The sequence below is a fragment of the Carcharhinus amblyrhynchos genome, chromosome 5 (genome assembly GCF_965287045.1).
Source record: "Carcharhinus amblyrhynchos chromosome 5, sCarAmb.v2.hapA, whole genome shotgun sequence".
NCBI lineage: Eukaryota > Metazoa > Chordata > Chondrichthyes > Carcharhiniformes > Carcharhinidae > Carcharhinus > Carcharhinus amblyrhynchos.
The window spans coordinates 57,479,281-57,495,531 of NC_137328.1; the positions used below are offsets into that span (position 1 = coordinate 57,479,281).

The 16,251-nt window shown below is 41.3% G+C and overlaps 1 protein-coding gene across 1 annotated transcript in view; it reads left to right on the top strand.

Annotated features, from left to right (window-relative positions):
- Positions 1 to 16,251, top strand: part of rasef (RAS and EF-hand domain containing) — a 59,635-nt gene that overhangs the window by 25,599 nt on the left and 17,785 nt on the right. Inside the window, exons 5-11 of the mRNA XM_080188856.1 lie at positions 3,275 to 3,352; positions 5,356 to 5,471; positions 5,598 to 5,666; positions 8,091 to 8,175; positions 9,266 to 9,357; positions 11,387 to 11,621; positions 12,213 to 12,353. Coding sequence (XP_080044982.1) covers positions 3,275 to 3,352; positions 5,356 to 5,471; positions 5,598 to 5,666; positions 8,091 to 8,175; positions 9,266 to 9,357; positions 11,387 to 11,621; positions 12,213 to 12,353 — 816 coding nt within the window. The remainder of the gene's footprint in view (positions 1 to 3,274; positions 3,353 to 5,355; positions 5,472 to 5,597; positions 5,667 to 8,090; positions 8,176 to 9,265; positions 9,358 to 11,386; positions 11,622 to 12,212; positions 12,354 to 16,251) is intronic.

Here is a 16,251-nt window from a genome sequence, read left to right on the forward strand (position 1 = left end):
GGGATCCCTGCCCCCATTTTTGCTTCTGCACTTATTGTCAGTGCAGGATAAAATTGTAAGTTTTGAGCACACATGTTGCAGTCTCAACTTTACCAGATTCATTGTGAGGATGGACATCTCGGACCCCTGATGGGGGCAGGCCAGCATTTGTAGGAAGTGTGGTTAACAGGACCTCAGAGGAGTGTGTCATTGACATATGGATGCCCAAGATGGCGCCAGAACATGGCGACCTCTTGCAAGCTGTGCCTAGCACACTCTCTAGTTCTATCTTTTACTCTCGTTCTATGCTTCTAAAACTTTATCCTCTTCTCGTTAAGTTGATCTTTCTCTACACTCTAGCTATTACTGTAACAGTACAGAATTGATAGCGATGAACATTGTTGGACAATACAGCAGGATATAGGGAAAATTGGGCGGAGAAATGGCAGATGGAATTTAATACAGATAAATGCGAAGTGATGCATTTTGGAAGAACTAATGTAGGGGCGAGTTACACAATAAATGGCAGAACCATCAAGAGTATAGAAACACTGAGGGACCTAGGTGTGCAAGTCCACAAATCCTTAAAGGTGGCAGCACAGGTGGAGAAGGTGGCGAAGAAGGCATATGGCATGCTTGCCTTTATAGGACAGGGTATAGAGTATAAAAGCAGGAGTCTGATGTTGCAGCTGTAAAGAACGTTGGTTAGGCCACATTTGGAGTTCTGCGTCCAGTTCTGGTCATCACACTACCAGAAGGACGTGGAGGCTTTGGAGAGAGTGCAGAGGAGATTTACCAGGATGTTGCCTGGTATGGAGGGCCTTAGCTATGAGGAGAGATTGGGTAAACTGGGGTTGTCCTTCCTGGAAAGACAGAGAATGAGGGGAGACGTAATAGAGGTGTACAAAATTATGAAGGGTATAGATAGGGTGAACAGCAGGAAGCTTTTTCCCAGGTCGGAGGTGACGATCACAAGGAGTCACAGGCTCAAGGTGAGAGGGGCGAGGTATAACTCAGATATCACAGGTACGTTTTTTACACACAGGTGGGGGTCTGGAATGCACTGCCAAGTAGGGTGGTGGAGGTGGACACGCTGGGATCATAAGCAGACTGGGAATGGAGGGATATAAACGAATGGTCTAGTTGGACCAATGAGCAGCACAGGCTTGGAGGGCTGAAGGGCCTGTTTTCTGTGCTGTACTGTTCTTTGTTCTTTGTACATTCTGCAGTCTCTCCTTTCCTTCCCTATGTATGGTATGCTTTGTCTGTATAACGCATAAGAAACAATAATTTTCACTATGCGAATACATGTGATAATTATAAATCAAATCAAAGGAAAGGGCACGGTTAAGTTAGGGTACGTGGAGGGAAAATGCAGGATTGAGCAGGCATAGGGAGCTTGGAGGCTGCATGGTGGATCTGGAAGGAACATTAGGTGAAGGATGAAGAGGAGGGACCTATCAACAATGTAGAGAACTAATACAATGTCTCAGTGAATGCCCCTCTCACCATTAGTCTGCTTTCATTCCTACTTGTCCTGCAGAAGGTTTGACTCCTGCCTGAGCGCACGTCCCCGAGGTGAAAATGCAGTGATAGAGGGCCTCCAAATCAGAGATAGAATCACGAAATTTGGAAATTTATTGAATCCTGATTCTTGTCTCCTCGATGAAAATTCAGGCCAAGTGGACATTGAGTCTGTGGTGCCACATGAGGTTGAGCATACCATAAATTAACCTGGAAACATGTTTATCTGTGATCCTCTTTACAAGTAGCGGTATGAGTTCATAAAAAGTGAAGTTGGAGATGAAGCTCGAAGATGTCCTTTATTTTCAAAGTTCTTAATGCCATGCTGTGCTTGTGATCTGATATACCCTGTGACAGCTTCTGTCTCAGGATGGGATGGGAATGTTCAAAAATGAACCCTGTCCTCAGCAAAGGGGTGGAGACACTAGGGGCTGGATTTTGGAAGCTGGTCAGAGGCGGGGGTAGAAGCCACTGGACCTGGAATGTCCCAACATCATCCAGCTTGCCAGTTTGCTGGAATTTTCCTGTCTTGGGGCAATGGTTAGAAAGGCAGGTTGTGTGGGATGACAACCATCCGGCTGCAAGTGGGGTGAGCTTGTTAACATAATTAGAAGGCCAATCAAAAGCTGATGAATTCCATGCTGCCTGCTGGCACTCTGTGGTGTTGGAGCATGACACGCTTGGAAGGTCGGTTGTGGTCTCACCCCACAATGGTGGTCTAGAAGCTGCAGCATTTTCTTTTTGAAAGAGTTTGGAAATATTTTTGAGGCGTCCTTTCCCTCCTTTATCTGCAATGGAAGGCTGCTGCTCTCTCACTACTGGAGGGCTTTCTGTTGATCCTCTAACTTCTGGAGCCTGCCTGTCATCCGTAATTAATGGTGAGTGCACCTTTCTGGCCATTAATTAGCCTTTCACGATGTGCTTGTCATGCCATTGTCATGAGGACTGGGGCTTAGAAGTTATTTCAACATCGGGATCATGACCCATAAATGACAATCCAGCTCATGTGTCCTGGGACTTCTCCAGAGTTGGGGAATGGAGTGCTTGGACGTAAAACATTGAGTATAATGGAAATTAAAGTAAACAGTTTGAATAACAGACAGATCATCTACAGCATAATTTTCCATCCCCCAATATGTTGAAAATCTGTCTCCTGGTTGCCATTTTTAAACTTTTAAGCATGGCCGTGGAATTGGGAAGTTCCCTTCCAAGCCTCACACCATCCTGAGTTGAAACTATCATTGTTTCTTCACTGTCACTGGGGCAAAATCCTGAAACTCTCTGCTTAACAGCATTGTGGATGAACCTACACCTGCAACAGTTCAAGAAAGCAGCTCACCACTACGTTCAAGAGCAATTAGGGATAGGTGATAAATGCTGGCCTAGCCATCGATGCCCACATCCCGTGAATGAGTAAAAAAAGTGTTGGTAGCCACCACCAGCCTGCAGCTGCTCCAATTCTGAAGGCAGGCCAGAGAGCTGGTCTGCACTGCATGGTGGGCATATGTGCTGACATGATCCCCCATTCCAGGCAGTTTCAGGTGAACTGCCACTCATTTAAGAACCGTATGCTCGATTAGCATCCTGACCTAAGGAGAGGGGAGGTGAGGGTAGAAATGGGTTTTGTGCAAAGTCTTCAATTTGCCTCACAACTTTGGCGGTTACTTAAAGTTATATGTGAATCATTGCGAAAGTTGTGGAAGAATAATCTTTCTGATTTTGCTTTCATTTGGTGTGAATAAACTAGAAACACATTATTTTCCTCTTGCAGTTAGAAGAACAATACAGATCCTTTAGCCCAAAGGAAGAGAGCATTGGATTGAAAAGAAAAATAAATGAATTTACTTTGGTAAGAAAACATGTTTCTGCACACTGGGTTATTACTGAGCAACATTCAGTAGGTAGAGATGAATCCAATTCTGCAACATAGGATATTTCCAACATACTTCTGAATAAATTTCATGGCACAACTCTTGTGTGCCTTTCCAAATCTTTCTGATATATTAATCAAATGTTTCTGTACCTCACCTAACCTGATGAGAACCTGTTGGAATGGGATTGGTCACTTATTTTACACTTTGCCCAATTTAATTTTCGGTTGAAGTCAGTGGAAGATAAACTTCAATAGGGTGGAGAAAATAACTGAACCAATCCCACCGTTTCCTGCTATGCTGATTCTGTTAAAACTGCTCTCTTGGTTATAGCACAGCAGTAGATTTATAAGAAAACTAGCTTTCTAATTAATGTAAAGAAACTTGAAGAATTTACAAGCATAGTATGTGAATCATTTGGATTGTGCAATGCCATTTTCAATCTTACGAACACAAAGTCCTGAATCTTTCAGATACAAGTTATATGACATGTGATTCAATATCATTAATTAATGCCTTTGGTATTTTTCTGCGATATTGTATATATTGGGATAGTAAACTGTTCTACACAAAGTGAATGTGGAACTTTTTGTTTTGTGGAGAGCTGTCACACTGCTTTAGCTCTCTTGCTCCAGTGATACAGTTGCTTCATTGAGGCGTAGAGATTCATGGGTTGCAGGATTTTTCCATCCGTTTATTGAATTTGCTGTGTGACATTCTGCACTAGCAGTGCTACATCACAAAATCAAACCTGTATTCACTCCACTTGTCTGTATTTTAAAGGCAGCTGTTCCAAAGTCAGCCATCCTTACATTGTGCACAAACGCATGTTCAAGGATTTCTGAGAAAAAGCTTTTTTTAAAATCACTCCCTTCAATGACATGATGACTTTATCCAGTGAACAATTGAATGTGAGAATGTCCCAGGTACATTTCCCAGTTACTGCTGTATTAAGAGTGGCCATATTAAAATTAGCCTCAGTACCCCATGGTTCAGGAAAGGTAAAATGTCAGCCACTCTTTCCACCCCTGATTGCTATCCCACAACCTCCTGTGGGAGTATGCATATGTGGATGTTGGTTGAGAACAAAATTGAGCTTTAGGGCAGTGCATAGTCGACAACTTTCAGTCAAGGTTTGTAGTGAATTCCTATGCTGCTTACCCCAGGAAGAAGAGAACATCTTAAGGAATGGAAGGAAAAATTGGCAAGATCAAACTCGCAAGATTCATTTATAGTCTCTTCATTCATCCATTATGCACTGTCTGTGGCCAAGATGACTTGGTAGCTTGTTCTCAGGTCGGCATAGAGATCTGCTCCCTCACTGATGAACTTTTTTCTCTGGCAAAACCAATGTTTTGTTCTGCATCCCCAATCACCCTTGAACTGAGTTACTTGCTTGAACATTGCAGAGGACATTTAAGAGTCAACATATTGCTGAGGGTCTGGATTAACATGTAGGCCAGACCAGGTAAGGACGGCAGATTTCCTTCCCTAAAGGACATTAGTGAAATAGAGGTGTTTTCACAACAACAGTTGTCATGGTCACCATTCCTGAGACTAGCTTTGTATTCCAGATTTATTAATTGAATTTAAATTCCACCAGCTGCCTTGGTGGGCTTTGAACCCATGTCCCAAGAGCATTAACATGGATCTCTGGATTGCTATGTCCAAAGATATTACCATTATGCCACAGTCTCCCCTGAACAGTATAATAGTACGGATAGAACAAAAATGATGCGAAGTTATCTTCTGATGGTTGATCCCTTCATTTTCTCCTCCCTCCTGAGAGTAATACCTGACCTACGTATGTTATCTCCTTCAGATATTGTGCCTGTAATATGTTTAGGATGATAATGTGATGCAGTATTCCACCTTGTTATAATGTCAGTTATCAATCGTGCCTTATGAGTGAGGGCATTGAAGCTTGCAAGCTGAATTCAGTCAAGAAATGTTAATGCTTGTTTTTTGTGATCATTTATAGGAAAACGATAAACTGAGGAAAGAACTACTTGAAGCTCAAACTAACATAATGCTGCTGCAGAGTGAAATAGATACTTTGAAAAGTGATTACGCAGATCAGAGTTTAAATTTAGAACGGTAAAATAAATTGAAATAACTAATTGCACTAGGACCTCAAATTAAAGTGCAACTATAGTTGCTGCACAAAACCTTGTGTGAAATAATGTATTTTTATTCCTGTCTCCAATTTTACTTCTATTGCAGGAATCACGATATGGTCCAAGAGTATACAGATGATAGGGACAGCCTAGTGCGACAGATTGAAATGCTTCAGTAAGTATCGTTTATTGAAATTTCTCAAAAACACTTCAGGTGGATAAACCTGTTCAGTTGCCTGTGTTGTTTCTGAATATTTTGAGCCTCTTTAAAATTGCCAGCTTACATTTTCACAACCTGGTGTGTTTACTCAAAGGGGTAGTGGATGCAGTAGCACTACTCCATATTTCCACACTACTCCATATTGTAGATATGGAGTAGAAAGTGCTGCTGATTAATGTTCACACAGCTTGAGCTAACTGGAGTGGCATATACATGAGTCCCTTGTGGGCTCAAAGTTGTAAAAGGTGTGTTATTATGACATGCGTCAATGACCTGATGAAACTCTAGGATAGTGCAGGACTGCTGACATTCACTGGCCAAGACAGCATGTGGCCTTTGAGGACATCCTGGAGCAGCTCTGGACAATGCTTCAATTCAGCACTGAAATAACAGACTGCAGGCTGGTTTAGAGATTGGTGGAATGATAATGGTGGATGCTAAATGTGCTCATCCTGACAGGGGACAGTGCTCAAGCCACTCCAACCTCAGCAGTCCTTGAGATCTGCTAGAAAACAGCCTAGCTGCTGTGGGAGCTTGTACATTCCGTTGAGCAATGAGATTGACACCCACATTTGGCAGCTGTCTGTGCCTGCATGGGAGGAGCCAGGCATCTCATGGCCTCTCTCACCTTCTACCGCAGCACTAAGCAATTGGGATGGTTTCACTTGTGCTACAGTGTGACAACAGCTGCCAGACGCTTCATCACTGGTGGACCTGCTGGTACTGTCATGGAATTATCTACCATTTCCTTGTGGAAAGAATGGACTCCAATGCCTTTCGACATGACACAGCCTCCATGTTTCTAATAAGTGTACAAAGCATGTCAGCTTGGCTGTTCATCAAGGTTCTCCTATTGTCTGTCCCATCTGAGGACAGTGGAATCGGGATGCAGCTTTGCCCTCTGGGGAGTTCGCATACAACTCCATGCAGATTTCCGGCAAAGAGTTTACAGCACCAGAAATCCAGTGGCCGGAGACTTGGAGAGGCGGGAGTTACTCCAGTTTTTACATGAATTTGACACTTGGAATTTCTTTGGGAGAATCCCACCCCATTGTTTCAATAAAATTCAATCAAACTGTTCTAAACTCCAACAGATACAATCCTTGCCTGTCCAGTCTTTCCTCATTAGATATCCTGCCCATCCTTATTAGATTAGGAAACCATCTTTGAACTGGTTTCAGTGCATTACCATCATTCCTTAAATAAGGAGACCAGTACTGTACACTCCAAACATGGTCTCACCAAACCCTGTACAACTGAAACACAACCTACCTACTTCCATATTAAATTCCCCTTGCAATAAACAATAACATTCTATTGGCATTCCTAATTACTTGTTGTAACTACTGACTACCTTTTGTGATTCATGCACTAGGACACCCAGGTCTCTGTGAAGCTTAAAGTTCTGCAATCTGTCTGCAATGTGCTGTTTTATTCTTCCAGCCAAAGTGGGCAGTTTTACATTTCCTCACATTATACTCCATTTGCCAGATCATTGCCCATTCTCTTAACTATCTATAGGGCATGGTGGCACAGTGGTTAACACTGTGGGACCCAGATTTAATTTTGGTCTTGGGTGACTGTGCGTGGAATTTGCATGTTCTCCCTGTGTCTGTGTGGGTTTCCTCCAGGTGCTCCAGTTTCTTTTCACAGTCCAAAGATGTGCAGGCTAAGTTGATTGGCCATGGTAAATTGTCCCTTAGTGTCAGGGGGATTGATAGAGTAAATACATGGAGGGTTACAGGGATATATAGAGTCTGGGTGGGATTGTTGTCGGTGTAGTTTGGATGGGCTGAATGGCCTCCTTCTGCACCATAGTGATTCTATTCTGTCCTTTTGTAGCCTCCTTACATCCTTTTTCACAATTCATTTTCCTGCCTGTTTGTGGTATCAGCAAGTTACCATGTCTTTGGTCCTTCCATCTAAGCCATTTATATAAATTGTAAAAAGTTGAGGCCACAGCACTGATTTCTGTGACGCATCCCTTGTTACATCCTGCCAGCTAGGAATGACCCATTTGTGCTTACTCTGTTTCCTATCAACTAGCCAATCTTCCATTCGTGCCAATATGTTACCCCCATACTTATAAGCTTTTATTTTCCACAATATCCTTTGATGTGGCACCTTATCAAATGCCTTCTGAAAATCTAAATGCAGTGCATCCAGTGTTCCACTTTATCCACAACATGTGACTTCTTCAAACAACTCCAATAAATTGATTAACCATGATTTCCCTTTGACAAAAACATGTTTGTTCTGTCTGATTACCAAAATAAAAGGCAGAGTTTGAGTTTTTCTGTCTTGGAACATCATGTTACATCTTCCATAAAGGAATCAGATCTTTTGTAACCCATGGATAATGTTTTCCTACTTTTACAGGTCAGCTAACAGGAAGCTTCATGACAGCAATGATGGCCTGCGATCTGCCCTTGAAAATAGTTTCAGCAAATTTAACAGGTCTTTGGTGAGTGTGCAACTAAAATATGGTATTGATTTGTTTTATGCTTATAATGTGAAGCATACTCCCTTGCTTATTAACTGAATCTATTATGTTTATTTGTTGAAAAGCTAAATACTTTAAGTATAAGCCTGCTTTTACATATCTCAGTTTAGTTTGGTAGGTGTCAACTTATACCTCTTGTATTTGAGAGAGGTGAGCAGGTAGCCTGTTTTGGGGTGACAAATTTCTCTTCCAAATCCTACTCCTAGACTTGATGTGTATCCAGCTAAAGCTAAAACTTAAAAAGCTTTTACCCTTAGAAGGGCCTTCAGTTGCTAATTAACGCTTTCATACTTCTATTTATTCTTCACACTGTAGACCTCTCTAAGCACAATTGAAACACAGTTGGAACTTGAACAACCTCCACACATACAAGCACCTTTTTCCAGCATGAATCTAACTATAGATTTTACTCTTCCTTCCACATAAACATTAAATTAAACACACTTAAAACTATAACTTATTTTTACTATTTACCGATACAAATATAACTCCCTTAAACTGCCTTTGTTTTCCTAAATATATCTCCCAGCCAATACCACCAATACACATTAGCTGTCATTTATTTCATTTTGCTGTTTTATGACATTGTTGTGAACAACAGTGACAACACTTTAAATGAAATCTGTTGGGTGTTAGTCATTTTAAATCATCCAGATGAGATTGAATATTTATATGAACCAATATTTCATTTTTGGTCCCAACTTAAGCAGAGTCATACTGTGCATGTGAAACTTTGTTTTGTACATTAGCTAATAATTTGATAATTTGTAATGAAACTCCCAATGTGGTGCTAATAATATTGTGATACCATAGTATTTTGTGCAGAGAGCTTGTACTAATTTTGAACAGATTTGAGGCAGAAAAATGCACTTAAGTCTTTACAGGTATCAGAAAGGGATATGTTTGAACTTGAGACCATGAACTGAAACAGTGTAATAAGCCACGACTATCCAAAGTCCTCCAACTAACAATTGTCTGAAGAACGAACACAGGACTTTCACATGCAAATATTATTATGTGCAAATAATCAGAATTTTCCACAATATTGCAGCGTGCAGCAAATCCCTCGCCAGGAAATGCCATGTTCAGAAGCAGCCCAAAGTTCTGTGGGCACCAGTCTCCTCAGATTCCAGCATATGACAGGTGAGTATCTTTGCACATCATCATGGAATGAGTACAATTTCTGTTTAGGGCCCAGATAGTCTGTGTTGGATAAAATAAATGGACAAAGGATCCGAGATGGAGAGCAATCAGCAGTAATTTGCCATTTAAAATGCTCTATACTCATTTACTTTCAGAAAGGTAACTCTCGTGCTTTTTCACTTAATATTACAGATTTAAGATAATTGGGGAGAAATGGGAATAATTTTTATGGGCACGTCATGTTCTGGATTGCACTGCCTCAAAAGGTGGTGGAAGAAGATTCAAAATTTAACCATTAAAAGTAAATTGGCTGTTTACCTAAGAAGGAGGAGAGAGATGGGTGATGTTTCCACAATATGGCAAGGTCTCCCCTTCAAGGTGAATAGGAGCAGGTGACCATCAAGGCTAATTCTTAGGATTTGGCCCTGGCGCCTTGGCCACGTGGCTAGAAAAAAAGTTTGATGTCTTCACATGGTGGTCAGGGTCATTTGAATACATCATCCGCTGCACCACCAGCCTTGCGTTGCTCATTTCATGACAGCCCCATCAGTAATCAGGACTCGGGCTTAATATTCCATAACTGTCCCTTACCCTCACACTCAACATTGCTGTCAATCTTGGACCTACTTCTTACAATTTCCACATTTTTCCAGTTATTCAGCTGTGTCAGGTGTATCAGCCAAAACACATTACAGTATTCTCTATTTACTTTATAGGAATGGAAGCAAGACTTTTTTAAAAAAAAATGTCTGTCAAACACTTTAGGATGTCCTGAAGTTGTAAACTGTGCTTTATACAATGTGGTCTTTCCTTATTTTGGCTACAGCTACTATTTTTTTTCCTCTATTTTCAATGTGACGTGCCCGTAAGCTCTGCTTGGTGTCTCCTGATAAATACGTAGTTGAAATTCCTAACCTCTTTGTTGGCATTAAACATTTATCAATTCTCTGGTATAATGTATTGGAGCCTCAATCCGCTGTAATACCTTACTATTCTCTTTTGTTAGAAGAAAGGCATTTATAAAGAAACATGATCATTAGATACAATGGAAGATAAAAGTTACTGTAAATATAGTGCAATGCACAAGACTGGCTCAAGTTCTATACTAATCAGCCTGACTATTGTAAAACAAAAAGCCTGAATTGTTGAACTATCTTTCCTTGGTTTCTGTCATTTGCAGTTATTTTACCCACAACCCCATTGTGTTGATTATTGACTGGAAGCTTTTTGCTACTTGTTGACGGTAATCTGTCTATGCTCTGAGTTCAGAATGGGGTTTGGAAGTCCTTTCTGAACTGGACCAAACTTAAAAAATAAAGTAGGAATCCCTGTAGACGGAAGCAGTGCTAAAAAATTTAGTTGTGTAACAAGTACACTGACACTGTGCTAAATACTAATCAAACCATCTACTAAGTAAAGAATCATATTGTGACTAGCAAACAGGGACATGTTTATAATTAGGGAGGCACAAGAACACTTATTGAGTACTGACGCCTACAGTTATTTGTCATATATTGACAGAAGTTCCAATTGATTCTTAACTATTAAAGGCCTAAATTTCTAGAATTGTATGAAGCAATATGTTTTATAATTAATATAATTACTGCTCTTCTATATATTATAATTAGTTAGCACAATTGCTATTCCTATGTCTATACCCTAACTAAATATTAAAATACATTTAATATATCCTTATTTTATAAATTACTTTAAAATAAAAATTTATCTGATTCCTTATCATGATGTATTGCTCAGCATAGAAGCATTCACCAGTTGGCCATAATAGAACCAGTTTGCAGAATGCATTCCTACTATCTACTTAGTTTAGCACTGCAAGACCTATACTCTTGCAAGTTGCTCAAAAGATGTGTCCTGCTAGTCCAACGTTTCATGAGGATAAACATTCCAGTGATTCCTTCAGTTGAAGAGGTTCACGTTAGGTTTTATGTATAAGATCTTATTCCTTTGAATCAGAACTTCAAAATGCAGGCAAACTACCATAATCGATTTTGATTATTGTTCTCAATAGGTCATCCAGATCGTCATACCTAGATGAAGACATGGAGTCACTGGCTCTGTGTGACCCCATGCGCAGGGTCAGCTGTGAAGTTGAAAGCTTAACTGAAAGCTGCTTTGACAGTGGCATGTCCACAATGAGAGATTCAAATGATTATGATTCTGAGGGTGAATTCAAACATCAAAGGAATTTTGAAAGGGAACATTGTCCACAAGAGGCCTTTGGAGAAGATGCTTCGGACACAGACGTAAGCATCCATATGAGTAATGTGATATTTTAATAGAAATCTTTGGTACACTTTAAACTTGTCGATCTGCACAAAAATGAATGATTTCTTCTGTGGAGAAATGGGTTTTAAATGAACTCTTAATTCTGTATTTTTGATCAGATTGAAAACAATACACCAGGTGAATGACCAGTTTTAAGGTGGTTAAATGTTGGTCCTGAATGGTTGCTAAATATCAGTGTTGTGTTAATATAACAACAGAATATGCTTCTGTGTTTGTGCAGTTCAGCTGCTGTGATTGAGGTTGGTTTTGAGCACAATATTCCCTAATCAAAGCAGAATTTATTCACACGGACAGAAGGTAGGGCAATTGGAGGATTACTCCAACTGAAAGAGCACCAATAATTTATTGTCACGAGACTGAGATCTGTTGAATGAAATTAAATGCATTGATTGATCAGGTACTTAATAATTGGAATTCTAAATCTTCATAATGCGACTATGAACAGCCAGTCACAGCTGCGGAGCTTAGAATCGGTCTCTGTTCAATCACTAATAGATGCTAGCCATCTATTGTTAGCTCTGTAAAGTACATATGTGATTTATTCATAGGTGCCTGAAATCCGGGATGAAGTAGCTTTTAGCCAAGACAGTACAAGCACTGTTCTGGAGTGGAAGCCGAGCCATGCAGTGAGCCGGAGCAGTTCTGAAGCCTCTTCATCACAGGGCTGTAACACTGCATTTTCACCACAGGTAACGCCTGTTAAAAAGTTTTCAGTGGTAGCCAACTTCTGTGCATTTACGTTTTTCTTATTCAGTTAAATGAAATTGTTACACTGAACGTAGAAACATAGAACATTACAGCACAGTACAGGCCCTTCGGCCCTCAAAGTTGTGCCGAGCTATGTCCAATTCCAAGATCAAGCTATCCCCTCCCTATAATTCTGGAGTGCTCTATGTGCCTATCCAATAACCACTTGAAAATTTCTAAAGTGTCTGACTCCACTATCACAGCAGGCAGTCTGTTCCACACCCCAACCACTCTCTGGGTGAAGAATCTACCTTGGACATCTCTCCTAATCTCCCACCATGAACCTTATAGTTATGCCCCCTAGTAACAGCTACATCCACCCGAGGAAATTGTCTCTGCAGGTTCACTCTATCAATCCCTCTCATCATCTTATAAACCTCTATTAAGTTGCCTCTTATCCTCCTCCACTCCAAAGAGAAAAGCCCCAGCTCCGTCAACCTTTCCTCATAAGACGTACCCTCCTAACCAGATAGCATCCTGGTAAATCTCCTCTGCACTCTCTCCAATGCTTCCACATCCTTCTTATAATGAGGTGACCAGAACGGAACACAATATTCCAAATGTGGTCTCACCAACGTCCAGTATAGTTGCAGCATAACCCCACGGCTCTTAAACTCAAACCCCCTGTTAATAAACGCTAACACACTATAAGACTTCATGACTCTATCCACTTGAGTGGCAACCTTCAGATATCTGCGGATATGAACCCCAAGATCTCTCTGTTCCTCCACATTCCTTAGAACCCTGCCGTTGACCCTGTAATCTGCATTCAAGTTTGTCCTACCAAAATGAATCACCTCACGTTTAACAGGGTTAAACTCCACCTGCCACTTTTCAGCCCAGCTCTGCATCCTATCAATGTCTATTTGTAGCCTGCAAGAGCCGTCCACCTCATCCATTAATCCACCAACCTTGGTGTCATTAGCAAATTTACTAACCCACCCTTCAGCCCCTTCTTCCAAATCATTGATAAAAATCATGAAAAGCAGAGGAACCAGCACTGAACTCTGTGGTACACCGCTGGTGACTGGCCTCCAGTCTGAAAATTTTCCTTCCACCACCACCCTCTGTCCTCTATGATACAGCCAGTTACTTATCCAATTGGCTAAATTTCCTTCTATCCCACACTTCCTTACCTTCTTCATAAGCCTACCATGAGGGACCTTATCAAAAGCCTTACTAAAATCCATGTATACGACATCAACTGCTCTACCTTTGTCCACGCACTTAGTTACCTTCTCAAAGAGGTCAATCAAATTTGTGAGGCAGGTCTTACCCCTCACGAAACTGTGAAGACTATACCGGATTAAACTGAATCTTTCCAAATGGTCATAAATCCTATCTCTCAGGACCCTTTCCATTAACTTACCAACCACCGAAGTAAGACTAACTGGCCTATAATTACCAGGGTCATTCCTATTTCCTTTCTTGAAAAGAGGAACAACATTTGCCACTCTCCAGTCCTCTGGCACAATCCCTGTGGAGAGGGAGGACCCAAAGATCAAAGCTAAAGGCTCTGCAATCTCATCCCTTGCCTCCCAAAGTATCCTAGGATGTATCCCATCTGGCCCAGGGGACTTACCCACCCTCAGGCTTTTCAAAATTGCTAATACATCTTCCCCCAGAACATCTACCTCCTCCATCCTATCAGCCTGTATCACGCACTCCTCCTCAAAAACATGGCCTGTCTCTTTAGTGATCAAGTCATTGAATCACTGACTTGATTTCTAATGGTGATTTAACAAATGGCACCAAACTTCCTTCGACAACAATTACATATTGGGCAAAACTATGGCTGATGGAAGTTCAATATTGAGAAGTATGAAGACGTAACATACACTTTTTGGAGCTGAAAAAGAGGAATTGACATGCTGTACAAAATTAGTTTGTATTCCTTCGAGTTAAAAGCTGCAAGAATGAATAGAAGATGGATAAATAAAATGCTAAGAACCTGATTGGGTCAATACAGATCCAATTGGAGAATTCAGAACAAGGGCACAATCTTAAAATAGGAATTAAACCATTTAGGAGTTAAGTTAGGAATCTGATATCAAAATGTGGTGGCAGTCTGGAAACCTCTCTTCTAAAACCTGTCAAGACTGAGATCAATGAACTCTTGATAGGCAATGGTACTGACGGAAATGGAACAAAAGTCAGTAAATAAAGTTGCGGTACAGATCAGTGGTGATCTAATTAAATGGTGGAACAGGCTTGAGTGGCTGAATAGCTTACTCTTCCGATGTTTCCATTCCTCATTTTCTGTGAGTATTAAGAAAGTGTGCCATGCACATTAGAAATGGAATATTATGGAACTGAACGGTTTACAGCACAGTTTTCCCAAGTTATTGTGTATTTTTTTTTACTCTGGAAGCTAGCTATACAGTAGCAGAGTAACGTACTGATGGTTAATTTGACGTTGGCACTAATTTCAAGATGTTATTAAGATTTTCCACACTACCTGTGTTGTTCAGTTCAATTATAGTGTAATATTCCATTTGCTGTCTTCTCTTACTCTCTCTATAGCGTGTGCTTTCTTGAGCTTGGAGGACAATCTGGAGATCTGCTCCTGATTCTCTACGGGTGCCACATTATAGCTGTCTGCTCGGTGATATCTTGGAGCATTTCCTCCTCTGTTTCCTGCTTCAAAGGATTGATTGAGATTCAGACCTCACTGTGAGGAATCACAGGTGTAAATCAATGATGGCAGTACATTACAGTCAAATATAGCAGACAATCTACATTTAACGAGGTCAGACAAACAACTGAGATAAAGAAACCAATAGTTCATGTGATGGTCTTAGTTATGGGCTGAATATTGGTCAGAGCACTGGATGTCTTCTTTTATTTTGAGTGCTGCCACAGAATCTCATGGGTAGAATTTTCCCACATTTTTTCAGTGTCAGGCTCTGACTGAAAACTGATGTACAGCTTTACAACAGCACAGTTGAGATTATAGCCCAGATCTTGAAGCTCTAAAGAAAAAATGAATGGGCAGGGTTTACATGGTCAGTCGGGCGGGGCAGGGCTTGATAGAGCTGGCAAGGCTAGCTCCCCAGGGATTGGGGTACTAAAGAGTGCCCTGATCAGCACTAAAGATACCTCCCCCCCCCCCGGCCCTTACTGTGGAAGTATTGGTGGCTCTCATCCCCACACCTCCCATGCCTAAATCATCAGTGGCTCCCACCCTGCCATTGCATGTTTGTCAGGGGCTCATCCACATCCCCCCCTCCCTCATTCACTGCCTGCCCTCCTCTCCATGGCTGCAGTTTCCTCCCTTAATGGCCTTGGCATTATTCACCACCCCCCCCCCCCCGTCCCCCTCTCTCCCCCGTCCTCACATCACACATAATTGGTGGGGGCGGGGTGGTTTCCCCATGTGGCTCCCCAGAGAGCTAACCCTGGCACTGCCCCTTGGCACAAGTTGGCACTGCGAGATTTCCTGATTCCCTCTGTTTTCCTCCGTGTCACTGTTCCCCCTGATGGCAAATGTGGGCTGAAAATCACCGTGTATGTGTGTGTCAGTAAAATGCAGGCACGTACAATCTTTAATATTTTGTCTGAAAAATTGCATCTGTGAGAATGCAGCAATTGCTTAGTGCTGCGCTCAGTATGCACCTGATACATTACTAGCTTGTAAAACTTGAAATGGGATTAAATGTAAAAGCTTTTCAGTGTCAGTCTTGGCTCATGGTAGCACTTTCACCTCTGAGTCAGAAGATTGAGTACTTAAGCCCCTCTCCAAGACTTGGACATGTTATCAAGGCTGAGACTTGAGTGCTATCCTGTCAAGAGTGCTGACTTTTTTTCAAGATAAAGTGCTGAACAAGAGAGTATCCATCT